The following is an 18,979-nucleotide window of genomic DNA, read 5'->3' on the forward strand; positions in this document are numbered from 1 at the left end:
AGATTGAGATTACCTATATAAGTATTCAAAAATGCCTCTGAGATATTAGGACTGATCCTCAATGCTTGTTTAGAAAAGGTATGTTCGTGGAGTTAGGCTAATTGTTTCATCAGGTAACAATCTGGCCAGTGATTAATATAATCAATATATAGATAAATGCAACCTGCTTCCTATTCCTTAGAAATAATATTGTTACCCATCTTTGCAGGGAAGAAAAAAAACACTTTTAAAATCTCATCGTTAAGTGCACATTGCTGTTGGGTTTACTAATTGAAGTCTAAGAATCACATTCTGCTGGCTTCTTGTAACAGGCACACTTAGGAGTGCAGAATGTCACATCTTGAAATGACAGTTGAATGAAATATTTCATAGCACTGATCTATTATGATTGAATAGTTGTACTATTTATGGTGTTTTTAATGCCTATAGCTACTCCAAATAATGGGTTATGTCAGGTATATGCCCAAGCTGAGTGAAAGGCTGGACGTTTTTGTTGTTTTGAGAGCAAGTGTACGTTTTTCTCAGAACAGTAAAATTCAGTGCAGTAAAATATACTAAATTCTTATGGTGCTCTAGAATCTTGGAGTAGTCTACATTACCTGAGTAGGGAAAAATCATAGTAAAATTGCATAGTTTTGTGCACTGGCATTGGAGTGAATGAGAGACTGCAAGTAAGACCACTGCTTGTCTTAATGGTTTGACATAAGCAGCTACTGCTACTTTAAAATTTAGATCATGAATCAACTCTGGACTTGTTTGCTCCATTTTAATAGTAATATGATATTCACTTTGGAATACACTTCAGTATTTATTCATTTAATGCCAATGAAGATCTATTTTCAAAATGCCCTTTACAAACACAAGTTAAAAGGATGTTCCACCATGATCAAGAATAGAAACTGTGTTCTTTCTTCTCCTACATACTTTATGGGTTTTGTTCATCTTAACATAAAATATGTATGGAAACTGAAAAGCAGAACCACATAAGGAGTTATTTATGAACAAGTGTATTAGCATGTGTTAATATTCAAGAATGAGATTTATGGAATTATTCAAGAATAACTTTTGCACTTCAAATTCAGTCTTCATTTTCATTTAAACAACCTTACAAACTCTGAGTTAACATACAGGGGTAACAGCAGATAAGGTACATAGGTTAAGCTAAAAACTGTGATGTACACAGTGTCTGTTTCCTAACTGTACTGTTTTTGTTTTCCACGATGAGTCTATCTGAGTAAGAATTTACATTTTGACTATGATAATAGGAACTAACAGTATTTCCAGCCCATGGCCTTGAGTTTTGTTAGGATCTCTCTTACCTGTATGAAGTATTTTGTATGAAGTATATGAAGTATACTGTATATGGCAGTATAAGTGATAAACATTGATCGTTAGCAACTGAATACCCTGCTTTTTCAGAGTGTAACTTGTTAGGTATGAGAGGCTCAAACTTAGAAAACAAAATAAAGAGAAACAATAAAACCACTGCATATTAACAGACTTTGTACACTAATGTGAAGCTGCTTGATTGAGCAGTGCAGTGTCAACCATGTCTTTCTTCTAATGCTAAAAGTAATGCACATAGACAGAGTGACAATCAGAGTACAGCCTCCCATCAGCTGTAATTAATCTTTCAGTTAACAGAGACTAGAAAAGCTTCTCATCAGTCCCTTCTGAAGTCAGAGGCACCCTGTTTTTTGATGTTTGCATTCTGAGTAAAATTGTCCCCACCAGTTCTAACAAATTGAAACACCAGGCTAATTATGGCAGCTAATGAAGTGTGTGGAATTGTCACAGCTTGTCGTGAAACTGTTCCTTCAGCTCAGATTAGAGTTTCATCAATCACTTTTTTAAACTGATCCAGAATTGCTTCTGCCCAGTGCTTGGCATTTTTAATGCTGTTTCTGTAATTGTTTTTTTCCCCAAAGCTTAGGCTATTTTTTGAAATATTACAGTCTCAGGACAGGACTTACAAACTACAGTTTATAAAAAAAAAAAAAAAAAAAAAAAAAATTCATTATTGCCTCTATCAGCTGATCAAGTGCTAGAAAGCTAATAAAAGAGGCAGAAATATAAAACTTGATATATTGCTTTTAATCCAGCTAAAGGTAGCAATAAAGCACATACACATATATGTATATGAATCATTATTACAGTGGGCTGAATGTATACTGCAATCTCATGAGACATGGTTTGTGGGCTGGATGGTTCAAATCCTACTGAAGGACCTAAATGAAATGAATGAGTTGGTCTTAGCTTATTTCCTAGTGGATTGTGGTCCTCCATATATCACTCAAAGAGTTTGTCATGATTTGTAGTTTTTGCAGATGCCCAAGCCTTTGGCAGCAGAAAAACCAAAATGTGTTGCTATTCAAAGTATTTCAGCACGTCAGGTCAAATCCAAAATCCTCAAAGAAGTATGGGAAACTTTACAGTATAACTGATGTTGCTACTACACCATCAATGAATAAATTAGCATATGAAACATTTCAAAAATTCCTATTTCATTTTCATTTATAAGATAAAATAGTATTCAGCTATACATTGAAAGTTCTGCATAGACATTAAAGGCATAGATGTTAAATTATAATGCTAAATTCTTTCCTCAGCATATACAGCAGAATGTAGAATTTGGTTTTGAAGTTATACAGATTAAAAATGAAATAAACTTTTGCATGCATACTACCATAGAGTATGTTTGCACAAGTTGTCATGCTTACTATATATGACACGTATTTATATCAGAACCAAGACAGCATGATTTTAGTTCAAGTGTGCTAAGTAATCTATTTATTGAATTTGTGCTAATAACTGTAATTAATTTCATTTTTCTGAACACTGTTGAAACTAAAATAATGTTTGTCTCTCTATATATCTCAAACGTTTATCTCCCTGAAATGTCTTAATCATGTGATATTTGACAGAACTAGTTTCATGTCAGTGCCAAAACAAATCTGTGGCATGAGTGAATTATCTTTGATGCTGATGCTTTTCCTTGAACTGTACCAAGGAACCAGTAGATTTACAAAGGAGAGTAAGCAGTACTGAAAATTTTTAAAAAGACATGCAAAAATATGCTATTATATATAAATAAAAGATGGGGAAGAAAAGACAATAGATATTAGCCTAGGACCTATTGATTAGTTATAGCATTTGTGAACATAGGGTAGGAGATGACTAGTTTTCCTAGTGTTAGCAGATCTTCAGAGTAGTTGCATAAAAAGTGAGAAAGTCCTCTTTCTCCTGTTCTGTCATTTCAGTTTCTTCAGTTTCTGAAGGTAGCTTATATTCACAAAACAGGAAACTTGGAGTGTGCCACGGGAAAGTAATTTATTGAGAGAATAAAGAATGTTTATTTTGCTGTAAGCCCCTTTGACTAATCATATCCACTTTTGGAATGAGAATGCAAGGAATAGGAGCAGGAGACCTTCATCACCATGAGGAACCCTCTTTGACATCTTTACTCTTCTTTCTGACATGCCATGAATTTTGTTCAAGTTCCTTTAAATATCATCCAGAAAAAGTACACCCTGCATGGAACATGACAGTGGACACATCTTTCTTATAGCTCCAACAGGCATGAAGACATCACCTCCCTGAGCATTCTGGCAAAGGGCTCTGGCAGCAGTCTGTGCAAGGAAGTGTATGCTTGGAATTAGACCCATAAAGTCTTGTGAACTCTTATCTCTGAAGTACTGGTACATACTTCATAACTTACCTCTATTATGCCATAATATATTTCTATTAGCTTTCAAAGAAAAAAAAAAAGTGAGAAAAGTAGCACAGTATTTAGCACATCCTTTCCCAAATACAGAGAAAGCTTTTGATCAAGTTAAATGATGCTCTGTGAAAAGAGTAATTGAGAAAGTAAGCTGAGAAGGCAGAGTTTTTGTTGTAGAGTGAATTTAGCTCATAATAATCATATGATTTAGCTCATAATAATGATATGATTATTATGAGCTAAACTCATTTGATGGCACCAAAATAAGAATCTATTCTCTTCTTGAATAGAGTTGGTTGTTTTCAAGTTACTTCTTTTGTTAAAGCTAAAAGTTGTTTTCTTAAACAATCATACACAAATTCTATAACAAAGCAATATGATATATAAAATTGCACTCTTATTCACACTAGGTGGCTATAGAGCTCACCAATCATTAATTTTCCATGTTGTACAGAATATCTAATAAGTAACTTTATTTTACACTACATTTTAAATATACTTTTTTTTTCTCCTTAAAAACGGAGTTGGTTGAAATCCCTGTTAAACTGTTTATTTATTTATTTATTTATTTATTTTCTTGTGGAGCATAAAAGACAAATATAAAAATGATTCAACAAAAAGTAGTATTGCAGCTGGGAAACACAATTATACTAAACTTTACATAACTTTCAAAAATGCTTTTCATGTTTCTAACTTACCATCTAGTGGGATCCTTCTTGCGATTGCCAATTCTTATCAATTGAAGATGAAGGCAACTAGTATAGCAGACTCTCAGATGATAATAGTGTAAACTCAGTTGCTAACAAGTATTGTGGTGTGATGATCATATACACCGATATGTTAAAAAAATAAATAAATCCTTATTCCAATAACAACGTTATGTTTAGTGAAACTATAAAGATCAAATACATTGTGTTGATGAAACAGTCTTCTTTTTCTATAAAGAGCTGGCTGAGCTCTTCAGTAACTTCAGTAACTTCAGGTTCACTTCAGTAACCTTTTTCTCTGTGTAAAAGTTCTGTTTTTTTTTTCATTTGAAGTTAGGACAAAATGCTTGTAAGAATTGTGTGGGAAAAAAAATATAATTGCTGTACCTGCCCCTTCTCACTTAATAAAGATTTTACCTATACTTATGTCAATTGTCCTAAATCACTAAGAACTGGAAGTTTTTCCAAATATACTTCCCAGAAATTGAAGTAATTATTCATTACATTATTCATTTACATATTCAAGTAAATATCTTTGAGCTAAGTGAATACCAACCCTGTTTTGTATTTAGAGAAACTGGCAAACTAAGAACTGAATATAATTAATTGTAGTTAGGTGAACAAATGAGGAGACTTTCTCAAGAAGGAAATGTCATTTAAATAACAATTTGTGACAGTCTGTCCTTCTGTGTTACTATAGAGAAATGTTGCTTTAAATCCTTGCTTTACTAGTACAGTATATCCTCTCAATTTATAAAGGTTTTCAGGCATTTCAGATGCTTGCTATGAAGAGTGAGATATAAGAAAATGTACTGCATACCTGGCTGGATGTACCATATGAAAACACGGATCCTACACATGATATAATAAAAAGTTAAGCTTAATCTTATTGTTCAGTTGCTACTTATAAAGGTGCTAAGGTATTAAAAGTACTCCTACTAAAGTGGAAGACTCATTTCTCTCAAAAAATTTGCATCAAGATGTGAATTTGAGTCTGAAAACCTTGAAAATATCTGATAATAGAGATGTTCAGAAATATCTAGCGCATGTTGATATTGGAAAAACAAACTATAACTACTAATATGCTAGAAGTTACTCTCTGTACAACACAAGATTTCCTAAAAATCTAAGGAAATTTAAAAAATTTTAAAGTCTAAAGTTTCTCTCGTTTTTTTTTTTTTTTTTTTTTTTGCCAGTTTATCGTAAACTTTTAAAAGCATATATATATATTTTTTATAACTAAAGTAAAATATAATATATATATAATATTTATATAATATATAATATATATATAATATATTATATATATTATATATATATAATAAATATATATAATATATATAAATACATATATTTCTGATGAGGATTTAGATTCAAAATTTTTCTCCTTAATTCCTAGTGGCATAATTTTGTCAAATTAGAGGTAGTTGCAACTTGATCTTGGCAGGTTAAACATCTTTTGGATATAGTCCAGCAGGTTAAAAGTGGTTCTGAGTTTGTCTTGGCAGTCAGCGCTTGGCACTGACTTAATTTTCTACTGGAATCAGAATGTTATGGTTGAACAGATTAGACAATGAAAGGGGCAGCTTATAAATGGCATAAGTCAAGATACTTATCCCTAAGTGCATTATTTTCTAGTGCATGTCCTCTTGCTAGCAGAATGTGTGTGATGGACAAGATAAGGAATGGTTTTAAAAATATGCCCACTATAATAAAAATGTGTCCTTTAATTTTCATCAGATGCTTTTAAAGCTCTGTACATTTTCTGTACATTGGAATGTAGTTTTAGGTGTCGTTCTATCTCAGATTTAGTAACTTCATAAGTTTATACATTACTCATCAGTGTATTTTCATACCCAATAAAATGTTATTTATGTATCTTAAATTAAGATGAACATCTACTCTTCAAATATATATATAGTTTTTTAACACCCTGCAAGAAGTAGAGATTTGCATAACAATAGCAAATAAACACCTCTTGGTATTATGAGTACTAACAACTATTTCCAAGTGCACATTTGCTTTTTAGCCCAGTTTCAGTAAAGTTCAAGGGTATCCAAGTATGAAATAGCTTGAGGAGAAATTCACACTGCTTTCTTAATTCAATTTACTTGTAAAAAATAGAATAGGTAAAAAAAAAAAAAGAATATCTTTAACAATTTTGGTTCAAATGCAGACATTAGGCAGAACAGAATTTGGGTGATGTTGTTTCATAACATTGAACAAAGTACCACATGCACTATAACTTTGTGTAGCAAACTATACTTATAATATTGATACTGACTCTGAATATGTCTAAGAGTACCTGAAAAGTGTCTACATAAAGGTTATTTATTCTTTCTCATTAATTAGCTATATATACATACATAAACTCATTATCTACATAGTAACTTATAAAGAAGAATTCATATGTGTATATATTTAAGCATCACAGAGCTAGAACATGTCTGGGAGGAAGAACCAGGAAGTGTCTGGCTATCAGGTCATCCATAAATGGACTAAATGAGCTTAGAAGGTACAGTTGGGAATTCTACCCTTCCTTCCTATTGGGCAACTGCAGTCACCGTAGGGTGCTAAGTAAATTTAATGAATACAAATTCAGATCACAAATCTCCATTGCTGGTTATATTGTACATGACAAAAAGGACAAGCTTGCTTCAGATCCCAGATTAATTTTAGAGAAACAAAATTTAAGAAAAATAATTAATTGGACCAAATACTTCTCATTTTTTTCTTTGCCCTTCATTACACAAAACTTTTATCAAAGACAAGAAATAACTTGCCTTTGCTTGTGAGAAAGCACAGTAGGTTATGAAGTAATCCTTAATAAACACAGATATTGAAAAATATGTTGTTCATTCAGTAATATTTGTGTTTTTCTGTAGAATGGCTCAAACCATTGTGTTCTCAAAAGGATTGTTACTTTCTATCATGCCATAGCTTAATTTGAGCCACTGTGGAAAGGTATAGTGGGATATGCTTTTCTTCCTTTGTTTGAGGTGCTTCTAACCGTATATGAGCAGAAATAGACTCTTTTCAAGGATAGAACTCCTCCCCTTTCCTACCTTACACTGATGAGAAGAACAAAAAGTTTTAGAGCTTGTCTTGCATTAGCCAGTTATCTCTAAAGCACCAATTAATGCAGCTTAGCTGCTAAGCTAAGAAAGAAAACTTCAGTGAGCCCACATTAGTAGCAGAATGCTTCCTCCTCAGAATATTAGAGGAAGTGAGGAATAGAGTTATAATTTCCATGTTTGGCTGTCACAGAAGAGCATAGACTGTTGTGCTGTTCATAATGGACACATCATACAGGAAGTATGAAAAACCTGTATGCTTATCAGACGTGTTTTTTTGAATTCATGAGCCAGAACATTTCATAATTTTTGGCAAACCGTGTTTGATTTTGGTTTCATTATTTATAATTCCAAAAGATTTAAAGTGTAAAAGCCAGTAGTAATTGTAAAGCTCCATGAAAATTTAATAATAATTAAATGTTTTTTATATAAATTATATAGCAATTATTTTTTTCTGCCTCTGTTTGGAAGATAGGATATTAAAATGGTGTTGTTAGATTTCCTACTGTGAACATAATTTTCTGATTTGTTTTTACAACACATTATAATAATGTCAATAAAAGATTAAAACTAACAAGTAGGAAAAAACTTGTCTGATGTAAGTGTAACACAGAACGTTATAAAGTTCCCTTTTATGATGTCTATGCAATATCATTTTATCTTGAGATCTAATGGCAAGTTGATTCAAAGGGTAAGATTTGCTCTTACAAAGCCATTAAAGCAAGTATAAAATTGTCTTCTACCGTAGTCACCCAGTCTTTTTAAATCAAAGAGTTTTATTGTTGTTGATGTTGTTTGCATTCACAGGAGATAATTAGGGAAGGAGTTAGACATCACACTCGGAGCCCTCAACAATCATAAACTTCAATTGAGGAAAAACAACAACAGCAACAAAAAAAAAACATTTTAGGAGGGAAATTGTTGAGAATGGAGGGAAACAGTTTCATAACATCTTAGGTCAGTTTGACTGTTATTGTGTTGATCAACATGATATGGAGATAACGTTTTCCAAGTTTTCATGGAAACACTGTGTTGGTTTTTTTATCATTGCACTTACCCAAAAGAACATGGTGTAGTGGGTTTAGAATAAGTTATGGTAGTAGACAGTCCAAGTGGGAAGATGCTGACTCCTTTGCCTTTCTTGTCTGTACTGTGTTGACAGGCTGAAGTAGGGAAGGGCATAACTTTACCCCCTTCATCACAGCAGTGGTCACTTGTCTACTATAGTTCAGGGATCTCCGATTAAGCATGCTTTTCTCTGCAAGTCAATACCTCTGCACTGACACAATGAGATCCAGTCCCTAAGGCATGATCCAGGCTTTTGTTATTATCTCTTTTTTGATGGGGCTAGTTGACCTAATTGGTTAACACATTAGCTTTTCAATTTTATAGCCTTAAGCCACAGAAGACCTATTCCTCATTTTTGGAAAGCAGAACTGGCAATCTGTGCCCACTAGCCACAACAACAACAACATAAAAAACAAAACAATAACAAAACAAAACAAAAAAACAGAGCTATGCCAAAAAACTATATCTTGAAGTTTATGTCTAATTAGCTATTGAAGCTATGCACAAGAAATAGGTTTTGTTGCCCATGGGGAAGAAGCCATTATTAATGTCCCAGCTCATATCTCTCAATAGGTGTTATGAGCAATGCTGCTTAAAGAGTCTTAATGTACAACAGGGAATTAAAAATTCTACTACCCCTTTCACTAACTGAAATATTGTAAACTTGTTTCACTGGGGCCAGGATTGGTGTCAATGTACTTTGTGTGAAAAGTGCAATAGAAGCATTAGTATTTGACAGCCCTGGTTGAAATAAGTGAAATTAATGGAGCTCTTTTCATATACGACAAGGCCATGGCACCCCTTTCATGCTGCTTACAGACAGAGAAAAGTCAATACTTTTTTATTACTTGATGCTGACCTACATTCTGCACTACAAGTGCCAGGCCCACTAATTGGTTTCAGTTGTAAGAAAAGTTTGCCCCAAAGAAACACTGGAGCAGATAAATCAATCTTTTTTAGGGTAGCTTAGTGGGTTTTGAGCACTTGAAATGACATTTGTGTTGTATTGACAGAATGGGTTGTTACACTCATTTTGTCATGTCAGAAGGCCCTGTAATAGTTGGAAGTATTGTTAACCAGTATTGATAAATTTGCTAAGAATAAAAGTTATCTGGATCAACGTTTCACTTGAGTAACAACTTGCCATTTCTAGTTTGCTTCCTTGTTATAGACCTCTGTGCCTATTAATAGGTCAAGAGGCTTACAATGACAGTTCAATTTAAAACTCTAATTTTACTATTACAAGAATTAGGATCATAGGGAATACTTAAATATGGCTGCTTAGTTTTAAACAGAGAGGGCTGTAGACTATGGCTGTACAATGGCAGTGCTGCCTGATTTTCCAATCAGGTATGCACATGAGCTTTGTGCTAGTATTATGGAAAAAGTGAGATGGCACAGAGTGCCTGCCATAAACTACGGACATTGCTACAGTATGTGTTGTTTTTTTTTTGTTTTGTTTTTTTTGTTTGTTTTGTTTTGTTTTGTTTTTCAGAATTTCTCATTGCATTTTCTAAAATCTTATAATTTATCTGTAGATATTGATTTCAAGTTAGGGAAAAGTGAGTTTTGTTCCCTGTTTTTACTATTCAGTAGCATGAAGATAAATCTATGATTCTAACAGCTGTGCCCACTTTTCAGTTATTCCTTCTGCCATTGATTCCTAACAGAAATTATGTACAGTTGTGGGTCTCTACAGGAGCAACAGATATCCCAGCACTCAAAAAAAGTTCTGAGATCCAAACTTTGCATGGATTGTTTTAACATTGCATAGCACATGACATCATGTTTGACATCATGCAATCATACCACATCTTCTCTATTTTTAGACTGGCTCAGAAACGAACTTTGTGCTCTGAACCAACACTACGGGGATAATACTGCTGTAGTGAGATGGGGGTTGGTCTGTTCTCCCATGTGCCTGGTGACAGGACAAGGTCTTTAAAAAGACATTTTAAAAGGTCTTTTAAAAGACGTTTAGATGTTGAACTTAGTGATATGGTTTAGTGGAGGACTTGTTAGTGTTAGGTCAGAGGTTGGACTCGATGATCTTGAGGTCTCTTCCACACAGAATCACACAGAATTTTCTAGGTTGATACTTTCCTTTCGACAGGTTATACAACTTATCTTTGAAGTAGTTTTTCATGCTACTTTTCCTAACCTATGAAGGAATTCTACATTCATACAACCGTATGCAACAACTTTAATTTGTGTAACCAGATCTCTATTTATACAATCATAGAATCATCTAGGTTGGAAAAGACCTTCAAGATCATCTGCTCCAACTATGAACCTGACCTACCAAGCCCCATCAATAAACCATTCCCCTTAGTGCTGTGTTCATATGTCTTTCATCATAGAATTATAGACTCATTTAGGCTGGAAAAGACCCTTATGATCATTATGTTCAGCCATCACCTAACACTACCAACTGCACCACTAAACCATGTCCCTAAACACTACATCAGTATTTCTCTTAAATACCTCTACTGATAGCAACTCCACCATCTCCCTAGGCAGCCTGCTCCAACCTAAGCAGCTTTTCTGTGAAAAAATTCTTCCTGATACTCAATCTAAAACTCCTGTGGCACAACTTGAGGCTGTTGTTTCACATCCTATCACTTGTCACTTGAGAAAAGAAACTGACAACCTCCTCACTGCAACCTCCTTTCAGGTAGCTGTAGAGAGCAATAACGTCTCCCCTCAGCCTTCTTTTCTCCAGGTTAAAAAATCCTAGTTGCCTCAACTGCCTCTCATATTTCTTGTTTTTTAGTCCCTTCACTAGCTTCACTGCTTTTCTCCGAAGATATTCCAGCAGCTCATTATTTTTCTTGCAGCAAGGGGTGCAAAACTGAATACAATACTAAAGGTGTAATCTTACCAGTGCAAAGTACAAGGGGACAATCACTTCCAGAGTCCTGCTGGCCACATTATTTCTGGTGCAGATCAGGATGCCATTGGCCTTCTTGGCCACCTGGACACACTGCTGGCTCAGCTGGCTGTTGGCCAGCACCCCCAGGTCATTTTCTGCCAGGCAACTTTCCAGCTACTCTTCCCCAAGCTTATACCACTGCATGGGGTTGTTATCACCCAAGTGCAGCATCTGGCATTTAGCCTTGTTGAATGCCATGTAACTGGACATGGCCCATCGATCTAGCCTGTCCAGATCCCTCTGCAGAGCTTTCCTGTCCTCATAGCCTCCTCTTCTCCAGACTAAACAATGCAAATTCCCTCAGCTGCTCCTTATAACTCTTGTTTTCTAGTCCATTCAGGAGCTTTGTTGCTCCTCTCTGAATATGCTCAAGCAACTCAATATCCTTATAGTGAGGGGCCCCAAACTGGACAAAATACTCAACAAAATGAAAAAAAAAAAAAAAAAAAGAGAGAGAAAAATTATGCAAGATTATAAGGCAGAAACTAGTTTATTGTAAGCTTACTGTTCCAAGTTTGTCATGTGCTTATGAGCTTTGTAATTATTATGTACCCGATAGATTTGCTGTAGAAAGATATCTGAAGTGTGTATAGAGGAGTGTGTATAAATGATTGTAACAATGCTTTCTGGACTTAACATATATGAGTGGATATGCTGCTGCCGTTTGCCTCTCCCTACTTTGGACTGAAGTAGTTGACTTTCCACTTCATTACATTTCTAAGATGATACTTCCTAACTCATTCCAAAGTGAATTTTTATATTACAAGAAATTGCACTATACACTCAAGACTGTTTGGAAAGAAACATTTTTAGTGCAAATTCATCAACAGAAATATGAGGCAATTTTTAAAGTCCTTTAAGCTGATACTCATACGTGCATGTATAGTTCTGCAAGCTTTGGTTGGTTTGCCCCTGTTGTTTTTGTCTGTATGTTGTGTTTGTATTTATGTATGTCCACATAATCAGATGCAAAATTTCTTTAGAATTTGCTTTAGTAATAACATTTCAAAGATACTGTATAAGCATTTGACATGTCAAATCTATGACATCAGAGTGTGCAAATTGAGACAAATCTTTGGTGGTTTTATGTCACCTTTTTTACTCCGTTGTTTGGAACTGATGAGCATACATGACAGTCAAGTAGTCAAATATACATAAAAGGTCCATAGGTCTTGTTAAGCTTTGTCAGATTGAGTCACTTACAATTTGATAGAGTAAAAAGACTCAAAGCTTGACAAGTTTAAAAAGGAAGTGTTGCATTAACTTGTTTTGGGAATTTAAAAGTAGTTCTCAGGTTCTGAGAATTACAGGTCTCCAATGCTGAGAATTATATGGTACAATATGAGAATGCATTGTGGAAAAAAAATCAATAAGAGTCAGCTCTGTACTCCTATGATCTTGAGATTGAGAAACTCTATTTCACCAATACATGGGAATTGGTATTTGTAATCTAATTCATTCCAGCTACCAACAATGAGGGACTGACAGGATGAAAACAATGTTGAAGGAGCCTGGTTTTCTACATTCACAACTGTTGTTCTTGCAGCTTCAAAAGAATTATCTGTATTACTTTGTAAATTCTATACCCTGTAGCAATCAGCTTAAACTTCAGGTGATCCTGCTGGGGCTCGATATACCAGTGTACCAGAATCAAAAAGCAGTGCAATTCAGTGTATCGCTGGAAGATCTGAACCTACATTTCATTATCAAATTTTACAGACATGAGATTCTGACTTCCAATTTTTTTCCCTTCTTTGCTGCTACAATGATACAATGGGATAGACTCTCTTCAGTGCTATAAGAAAGATCTTGCAAGGCTAAGTGGTATTTTCAGGCTTTAATTTCTTACACCACTCAAAACTGAATAAAACCTGTATCTTTAAATACAAAAATGACTGGGTATGTTTTCCTAAAATATATTTGTATTTTTTGTGCATTTCGTGCAACATTCATCTCGTATTCATTATAAACTTCTTTAATTAGTCAAACTGTAAAGCCAGCAATAATTTAATTATCCATCAGACTGTGTGATGTTTCCTAAATGTGGTCAAGCATAACTGTTGTCGTCATAATCAGAGCCAGTTGTTTAAATGCTCAGTTGTGAGTATCTAGTGAAATAGCTTTAAATAACAAGATAAACAGTACAGCTGCCAACCCAAAGTAATCTTACACTGAGGGGGCGTGTGGCACAGAAAATTTCCTCTTTGTCATCTTGATTTGAGTTTGAAGCTGGACCTGGGCTTAGTTCCAGCTCAAAAAACTGTTCACTTCAAAGGCTTCTAAATCGTCCCAAGGAGCTAATTTTGGCAGCCAATTGTTTTTGTTTGGCCAGGCATCCTAATAGCAAAAGCCGTCTGCTCCAGCAAATGTGGACTTCTTCAATGCTCAGACTCACCATTCCTGATTTTATCCTGATGTTGGGGGTGTATACTGGTTTCTTCATCTCACCCTGTCTACTTTTATCCAAATTGTTAAACTGTACCTCACTGTCCTGCATGTAGATAAGAAGCATATTTCCTACTTTCAAAATAAATAATAGGATTTTCTTCTCTGAATTGTTGTTTGATCCTAAATTATAGCTGTATTATCTGTTTGCTTTCTCTCCAACTAGAGCTTCCTTTATGAGTTTTGTTATTTTTCCCCATTCAAATAACAAATATTAGCCCAGTGAATTTACTAAATTAAATGTAACTAGCTTCACTTTAGAAGGCAACTATTTACAGTTATGCTAAATTTATAACAACACTTATAATAATTATATGGATTTTTTTCCCCTGCATTAAGAAGGTGCTTGTGATGCCAAACACACAATGAAAATTAAAATTCTGTGCCATTCTTAAGGTATAATGTAAAGATATGCAAATAGGTTATTTGTGTTGGATAAGATAATGTGAGGTACAAGTCATTAAAGATACATTAGAAATTAAATCTTCTAAAAAGTTAAGAATGGGGCATTTTCATACCACATAGGGAATATTTCAGTTTGAATGTGAATGCCTACCTTGCTATTTTAATAATTATGCAATAGAGTGTTGAAGGAATTACTCCAAACAACTTTAAGGTTGAGATTTAAGAAATAATATGGTCACAGTTTGGCAATATGCAGTGTAGATGAAACTTAGGTGAGCCTGAGTTTGCAGGGAGCTTACAAGAAATAATAGCTGCTTGCTTATGGAGGTTCAGCTGGACAGGGGGCTGTGATCTAGGTTAAGTCTAAAGTATCCAGGAAATGATAATTCTGCTTTATGTCTTCTTTCGGAAAAGAAAAAAAAATAATAATAATTCTGTTTTTGAGAGAGAACCAAACATTTCAAATTGTGAAATGTGTCGAGAAAGTACTAATTTTAGCTTTCATCCAGTCATGGCACCAGCCATTACAAAATGACTCATTGTGTTTCCATGAAACACTTTCATAGAGGTCTTGCTAATTGTTCACTACAATTGAAACAATGATTTATTAGTAAATAGCTAAATGAAAATAACGTTTAGGATAATTATCTTATTTGTCTTTCCTGTTTGTGATATGTACTTTCATTGTACTCTAAGGCACAGGTTCAATTATTTTTCCCTGACTCAATTCAGATTTGTAAGCATTTGCATTAAAAAAAAAATAATAAAAAAAATCAATGTAAGAACCAAGAACTTTTCCTTTGAAAAAAAAAAAGTGTTTGGAAATCATCCTGCCTGTATTCTTTCTACCACAGCTCCATGGTCAATTTTTTTTTTTTTTAATTTATTTTTTATTTTTTTAACCCTTTCTCATGTTATTTTAATATTTGCATTTTAAGTTCAACCAAGATAGAAAAGTTAAAATATTGTGAGAGTAACTTTCTGTCTTTAACTTACCTGTTTCTCACAGAGAACAGAATTTCATATACCATGAGTCAAAAAAGACTATAGAATCTGGTTTGTGGGACAGGAAGTCTTTGCAGTGTTTATAGGTACTTAGAAATACATTTGATGCACATAGTTGCTTGCAATTAAGTCATTTAATTATTGTTTTCTTCTCCAAATTCCTATCCATAAATGTGCATTTCATATGTTCATTATTTTTCATATTTTACATTCTAATTTATACAATGAAATTTAACCAGAAGACAATATTTAGTGCTTTAAAGTACTATAAAAAATGAAATGTAAAGCCATGAAAACTAAACACTTTGTTTGTTTGTTTGTTTGTTTCTCTTTTATTTCTTTAGGACTTTCAAACAGTGTCACCATCGATTGTACTCTTTGAGAAGTTTGGAAAAACTTATTCCAGATGTGGACAAATAACATAATCATTCTGTAAACTATACAATGTAAGACACTTGATATGTAATCAGTAAATGCTTTTCAAGAAATGCATAGCAGTATGTCAACTGAATGTCCCATAAACTATTATTTCTGTAAAGTGATGCATGCTTCGTCTGAAGTACTGTTAATTGATTTTGCTTGATCTTTAAGCAATACAGCTTTCCACATTAATCAAAGATTGTTGTTGTTGTTGTTTTGAAAAAAAAGTCAGTATTATCATAAGAAAATGGAATGGCTCTTAGAAATGACTTCTGAAAATGCTATCTTTTATTTAAATGTATCCTATAGGATACAAGGTAAAAAAAGACTCAGAAACATGTGGTATTTATTACAGATTTGTAAGTGAAATTAACACTGAGAAAAACATCTATCTTTTCCCTCGCAATTGTAGATATGTTTCATCATTGTTGTTTGTCATCCTTTATGTTAGTATACATGTTTTTTTGTATACTGCTCCATCTCTTCATATGATCAATAAACTTAGGTAGGCTAAGTTTATACTATTTTTATAGTATATATAGTTTTATAGTTTATACAAGGATAATACTATTTTAAAGCCTTTTAGCTCTTCTGTGTGTGATGTAACTTCACAGCTGAAAAATTAAAATTCTAACAGCTTCATATATACCTTACTATTTAATCAATTTTCCTATATCCTCTTAATTTTTATTTATTTATTTATTTATTTATTTTGCTAATATCTATGTGTTTACTCTTGGTCCCGTGTCAGTCTTATCATGATCATGTGATGCTTAACAAAGAAGAACACATCTGAGCACACAAAACTGATATTTGACTGCTGTGTTTGCTAGCATGCAATTGAACTGCAAAATGTTGAATGTCTTCAGAGCGCATTAATTTAAAAGACTCAAAAAACTTCAGGATTTTCTGGGACCAAATCATAACCTAATTCTTCAAATTATGCAAGTGAATTTTTACAGGAGTTTTCTGCTGAGTTTTCTAGGATACCATGCTTTCTCCTCATATCATTTGGATGTATTTGAATCAAATGTTATTAGATCAAATAGTATTTGATTATAATATTTGAATCAGATAATCAGTGTTAGGCTTTTCATTACTGAATTTTTATTTTTATTTTTTTCAATTCTTTTGTTCTCTCCAAATGTGCAGGAAGATCCATGTGATGATGGTTTGTATAAATGCATATATACGCATTCTGAACTAGGAGTCAAAAATTTTGCTTCCATGGAGTTTCAGCTGTTTGGTTCTATGGAAATGTTTTAGGGCTATCATACACAAAAATACTGTAGTTCCACTATAGTAAATAATGAGTGCAGAACCTGAGCTGTAGTATTGCTACTTTCTGGAGTGTGTTGTTGTCAAGCTTTGAAAAGTTTATTCTTCTGCATGGAAATGAGAAATTAATTCTGGGAAGTGAGAAGCAACCGCCTCACTGGCTAAGTCTCCCCATTAAGATTTAATCTGATCAAATGTAGCTAGAGTGCTTTAGTTGTTTGTGGAAGGGATTGAACATGATACACTTGTGCAAAACTGTTGATGAATAAAGATGCCACAGTAATTTTTAGATGCGAGAGCTATCTATTTGATTGCTTCCGCTTTAAGGTAGTTCATCACTTCACAGTAATTCACTCTGTGCTGCCTCTTGAGCTCCATACCACAATTTCCCATCAGTCCGATTAGAAATGGCAATGGCTTTATTAGATTAATCTTTCTTTCTCTTCCTTCCTTTCAGTATGTCTGACCTGAGGACAAAACAAAGCCTACCATATAGGCCAGCGCTGCAATACTGCTCTATAGCTAAGACCCTGCAGCACAAGTGAAGGTTAAAAGTAACACTTCTATAATTTATTTTAATTGTTTGACTGATCTATACCTAATCTATATCTATATCTAATCTATATCTATATCTATATCATCTATATCTATATCTATATCTATATCTATATCTATATCTAATCATCTATATCTATATATCTATAGCAATCAAAAGACGTGTATATATATATAATATACTTTTTCCTCCACTTAACAAGTTAAAAAACAAACAAGCAAAAAAAAATCAACAAAACAAACAAAAAAACCTTTTTAGTTTCTAAGCTACTACCTACTTCCTGGAAACCTTCTGACACACAAATAAGTCTGTTCATTTTATTAGATAAATAAGCATCCACCCTCACCTCACCTCACCTCACCTCACCTCCCCTCTCCACTCCTCCCCTCTCTGCTCCTCCTCTTCGACATGTTGGACTACATTTAGAAAAGATGCTCAGAATTATATAGTACAGGAACACCAGTAGTGTTTTGTTATGTAGAGGAATCAGACATCATGACAATTGAGAAAATAATATGCAACTGAATACAAGAATCTCTACAGCATGTAGAAATCGAAGGCAAAATTTAGCCCTGGGACAGATTAGCACTTCTATTTGGTAATCTGCTCTGGCAAGCAAGTGAAAGTGACTTGTGAAGAAAATGTTGTTTTGCTCTCTTGTTTAAATTAAAATGTTTGCACGTTGCAAACTTACAGTTTTTGTCTAAGCCAGTTAAAGCTAAAATTTTGATATTTTTAATCACTACAATAATATAGAGACCATCACAATAAGGATTTTGATGAAATCATTATGTAACCAGTCTGTCTATCAATAAATGATTGTGTAAGTGATTTTAATTTACTCTTGATTATCTTTCTTACTGATGTAGTTTACCATATCACTTTGAATTATAAAATTAATTCTTGAAATGTTTTTAATAATATGTTGTAAATATTTTATTTACTGTAGGCTTTCTTTATTAAGAAAATTGTGACTGAATGGTGTGTACTTCAGAGAAGATCTTTTTGTTTTATAAGGGACATTTCAGTCTATTCTTACATTTCAATGTTTTAATAACATGGGATATATATAGATAGAGACATGGGAAAAGAAACACTAAAAATTTGAAATAAACTCATGGATTTTGATGAGTCTGAAAGATATGTATCTCTTTCAAAACGTGGTGGGATATGACATTTAGCATACTACTCACAACAGTATCTAAAAATCAAAAGAATCACTGCAATGCCAAAGAAAGAGATAAATATAAGAAGTTGCTTATAAGTCCTCAGAAAAAATAAAAAGACCAGTTACTCTAATTGTCTCATTAAATGTAATCTAGTTAATTGTGTTCGAAAAAATGTGAATACTAATACATATATACTATA

At 33.5% G+C, this 18,979-nt stretch overlaps 1 protein-coding gene across 1 annotated transcript in view; it reads left to right on the forward strand.

Moving 5' to 3' along the window:
• Nucleotides 1-15,802, forward strand: part of SPATA17 (spermatogenesis associated 17) — a 94,995-nt gene extending 79,193 nt beyond the window's left edge. The window contains exon 10 of the mRNA XM_032185266.1: nucleotides 15,702-15,802. Within this exon, the coding sequence (XP_032041157.1) occupies nucleotides 15,702-15,782 (81 nt within the window). The 3' untranslated portion in view covers nucleotides 15,783-15,802. The remainder of the gene's footprint in view (nucleotides 1-15,701) is intronic.
• The last annotated feature ends 3,177 nt before the right edge of the window (nucleotides 15,803-18,979 follow it).

This window comes from Aythya fuligula, chromosome 3 (genome assembly GCF_009819795.1).
Source record: "Aythya fuligula isolate bAytFul2 chromosome 3, bAytFul2.pri, whole genome shotgun sequence".
Lineage (NCBI taxonomy): Eukaryota > Metazoa > Chordata > Aves > Anseriformes > Anatidae > Aythya > Aythya fuligula.